General features: G+C 38.0%; 1 protein-coding gene across 1 annotated transcript; it reads right to left on the reverse strand.

The window, feature by feature from the left end:
• Window positions 1-629: 629 nt before the first annotated feature.
• LOC106319254 (protein NRT1/ PTR FAMILY 2.11-like) lies at window positions 630-3,330 on the reverse strand. Its single transcript, XM_013757531.1, has 4 exons — window positions 3,084-3,330; window positions 2,692-2,909; window positions 2,050-2,603; window positions 630-1,771 (listed from the first exon to the last, which is right to left on the reverse strand). Exons 1-4 carry the CDS (start codon window positions 3,238-3,240, stop codon window positions 862-864), a joined length of 1,839 nt encoding a protein of 612 aa, XP_013612985.1. The 5' UTR covers window positions 3,241-3,330; the 3' UTR covers window positions 630-861.
• Between the last annotated feature and the right edge of the window lie 446 nt (window positions 3,331-3,776).

Raw genomic sequence — 3,776 nt, forward strand, 5'->3', positions numbered from 1 at the left:
GAATTTATACTAAAGAAAGACCTTAAGCAGATAAGTTCGATAGCTGAGAAGTGAGAGTAGATACCTGAGCAGTGACGTCAAGTGGTGGGAGAGATGGAGCAGAAACTGAGGAAAAAGCAAAATTAATTGCTATTATCAAATTAAGTAATGTTGGGGATAGTTGGATATGAATTAGAAACACACTTGGTCGTGAAGCAGAGGCAGTTCCGCTGCGAACAAAGTCATTTCCGCCGATAAGTTGAGAGGCACACTTGGTCGTGATATTAAAAGGTCTCGACACTGAAACCATTCAACAATCTTTACAACAAAAGAGCCCATAAACCATTTCATTGTATCTCTGCTTGAAACATAGATACAAATTATGCATATGTAACCATCAAATTCCTAAGTAGTAATTTTTGGTGGCTTTGTTTCATTATTTTAGTTTGTTATGTTGTATGGTGAGGAAATACAATATTAGAAACATAATGTGTAACATACAATAGAAGCGTAGAGAGAACTCATGAACCGTCTCAATATATCTGTGCTTGACACGTCCATACAAATTATGCATATGTAACTAGTAAATGCCAAGTAGTAGTATTTTTGGTGGCTATGTTGCATGGTGAGTAAAAACAGTAATAGAAACATAATGATTAAAATACAAGACGATTTCTTTTTATTTTGCAAATACATGTGATGTTATAATCTCCCTTTTTCTCCACATTGATAGAAAGAAAGAGATGTGATCAAACATAGTAACCAGAAAATAAAATAAAAAGGAGCCACATGAAGTATATCATTACATCGTTTCTCCATGGCTTATTCCAAGAAAATCCAAAGAGTGTAGACTTGAAGTCCAAAAGAAGTGAAATATGATCATCAGACTTTGTTCTTGTCTTGTTCTTTGATGATATCTCCACTGGTTTCATAACTTGTCTCTTCATCATCACTTCCTTTGTACCTATACCATCTTGCCATCACCAAGAAGTAAGCAAAATTAACTGCCAAGATTCCAGCTAACAAGAAATAGAAGTAATCCAATCTTCCTTTGTTCAAATCCTCAGCTAACCAATTACCACCCGCCGAGTTCTGCGTCATCCTGTGAACCGTTGTGATCAAGAAGCTACTGATGTAACTCGAAACTCCTGCTCCTACGTAAAAGATAGAACCAGCGAAACTCCTCATGTTCTCAGGGAACTGCTTGTAGTAAAACTCCATCTGTCCAATAGCTCCAAATGCGTCGGCTATACCAGCAAGTACAAGCTGCGGAATCAGCCACATAGCCGACATTGAGGAGATTTCTCCCTTCCGTGGCGCTAAACCGAGTGTCGGTTTAGTTAGTGCTGAGGTTCTCCTATGTTCCTCGACGAAACCAGAGATAATTAAGCTTAACAAGGCGAAGAAAATCCCGGCTCCAATTCTTTGCAAGAGCGTTATACCCGTCTCTATACCGGTTATTCTTTTTAATGTAGGAACCAATACACGGTCATAAAATATGATGAAGAGGGTCATGCCAGTCATCAAGAAGACAACATAGGTGGCTGCCGGGATCATGAAACCTCCAGAGCCTAAGCGACGATCACTCTGGAGAGCTTGGAAGACAGGATAAGTCATTTGTTGCGCGATGGTTAAGTAGTAGATCGATGAAGCAAACCATATAGGAAGCACTCTCATGATGCACTTCACTTCTTCAACCTGTTGCATTGTACATAGATTCCACGGATTCACAGGCTTACCATCAGCATCCAACTTGTCTTCAGGAGTCAAGATCGCCGCCTTGTCGAGAAACCTGCCGAGTATGAATCTCTCTCAGTAAAAATAAAGCATCAGAAAAGACAAACCAAGACTAGTTTTAGGTGTGTTGATAAACAATGTTTTTACCGAATGTTTTTGAGTTCTTTATTGAGTCAAATTATATATAGATATATATCAACTATAGATGCAGTCATTGTAAAAATGTTTTGATATGAATAATTTTAACATTCATTCAAAAGAAAAAAAAAAATATATATATATATATATATCAAGTATAAACGGTGGTTTTTACCGGTTTAAAAGTGTGTTTACCTGAATTGTTCGGTGTATTTGAGCTTGGCGTTTGCGTGTTTTGATGGGTAGTAGTTGTAAAGGTTCAGCCAAGGCTGTTCCACTGACTTTAACCCGTGTTTCTTGATAGCAGCCGTTATAACATGAGCTATACTAGCCAATGGACTACCTGAGGCTTCGATCTTAACATACAACTTAGCACCCGCAAAGAAAATCACGGAGGCCAAGAACATTAGAACAACCGGGATGGTTAAACCGATGGTCCAACTGACATTAGACTGGACATAGACAACTACTGTCAGAGACAAGATCTGCGCGAAAGTGAAGGTGAAGAAGTACCAGTTGAAGAAACTATCAATCCCTCTTTTCCCTGACCCGCTCTTCGGATTAAACTGATCAGCTCCGAAAGCTAGATTGCACGGTCTAATCCCTCCTGCTCCCACCACAAGAATCCCAAGACCCATCAGTAGAAACGCTATCTGGCCACCACTTGGCCCGCTACACGAGCTCGCTGTGCCGCATGGGGCTGGATGTAGTTGTGGGACTGCAGCAGTCAATAGTATCGCAAGTGATCCCTACAAAACAAGAACCAGATTTTATTTTTAGGTTATAAACCAAGATTGCTTGTAGAGTAAGAAATAGTTAGAGGGGATGAATTTTTACAAGAAAACAGGCGAGGACCGCGACGGTAAGAGTCTTGTATCGACCGAAGTAAGTGTCGCAAAGGAAAGCAGCAACGAAAGTTCCAAAGTTGACTGTGCCAGCAAAGGCATTGATGATTGTTGCAGCTGTAACACTCTTCATGTTGAAGACAGAAGTTAAGTAAACCAGAAGGTTTGATAGTGTTCCAATGATCCCAAGCTTCTCAAATGTCTCATTTCCTGGTGGTAACAACAACAAAAATTAACCAAGATCATAAGACTTCAATATTCTGACTAATTGAAAACTTAAGACAACAAAACGACAAAAGAAATAGTTTCCAAAAGAAGAAAGTTTTCTTTTAGCATTCAAAAGAAGAAAGTTGAGCACCGTAAATGATAATATTATTGCGTTACCAATGATGAAAGGCATGACTTTCCAGCCTCTATAAACGACTTTGGTCTCCTGAACATCTTCTTTAACAGAATCAACGGCCGTAACAGAGCCATCGTACACGGCGGAGGAAAGTTTTTGGTGATTCATAGACTCGACTTCGAGAGACTTTCTCTCCATTTTGTAGTAATTACTACTACTAAAGTAACCGTTAAATTTGTATTTTCTTTATTTTTGTATGTTATTGTTGTCTCAAAGGCCAATGACTATGTTTTTCATCTTGGACCTGACTCTATTTATAGTGTTAAGAATAAGGCAGATGGTGGAGACACTCCTGGGTGGAGCTGTCGGAATCTGGACAAATTGGTAATTTATGAATATGGCCGTGAAAGAGACATGTGTTAGTGATTATAATATTTATTTTACAGTTAATTAATTAAAACTTTATTTTTCTTTTCTTCTAAAACTAAACTTTAAAGAAAAAAAAAAGCAGAAAATCCATGGAAATCTAGATTCCAATACAAGTGCTATGGCCCCATCACAAGCACTCTAATACCAGCACGTTCCTATAAATTTTAGCTTATGTTGTTATAGGATGTACATTAACTTATGTTTTATGTGTATATATGGAGAAATGTCATAAGTCATTCTACGTTAAAATTTCAGATAAATATTTTTTCATCTAAAAATTCGAAAATTTTGTCTCAAGCTTTTTG

The sequence above is a fragment of the Brassica oleracea genome, chromosome C9 (assembly GCF_000695525.1).
Source record: "Brassica oleracea var. oleracea cultivar TO1000 chromosome C9, BOL, whole genome shotgun sequence".
Lineage (NCBI taxonomy): Eukaryota > Viridiplantae > Streptophyta > Magnoliopsida > Brassicales > Brassicaceae > Brassica > Brassica oleracea.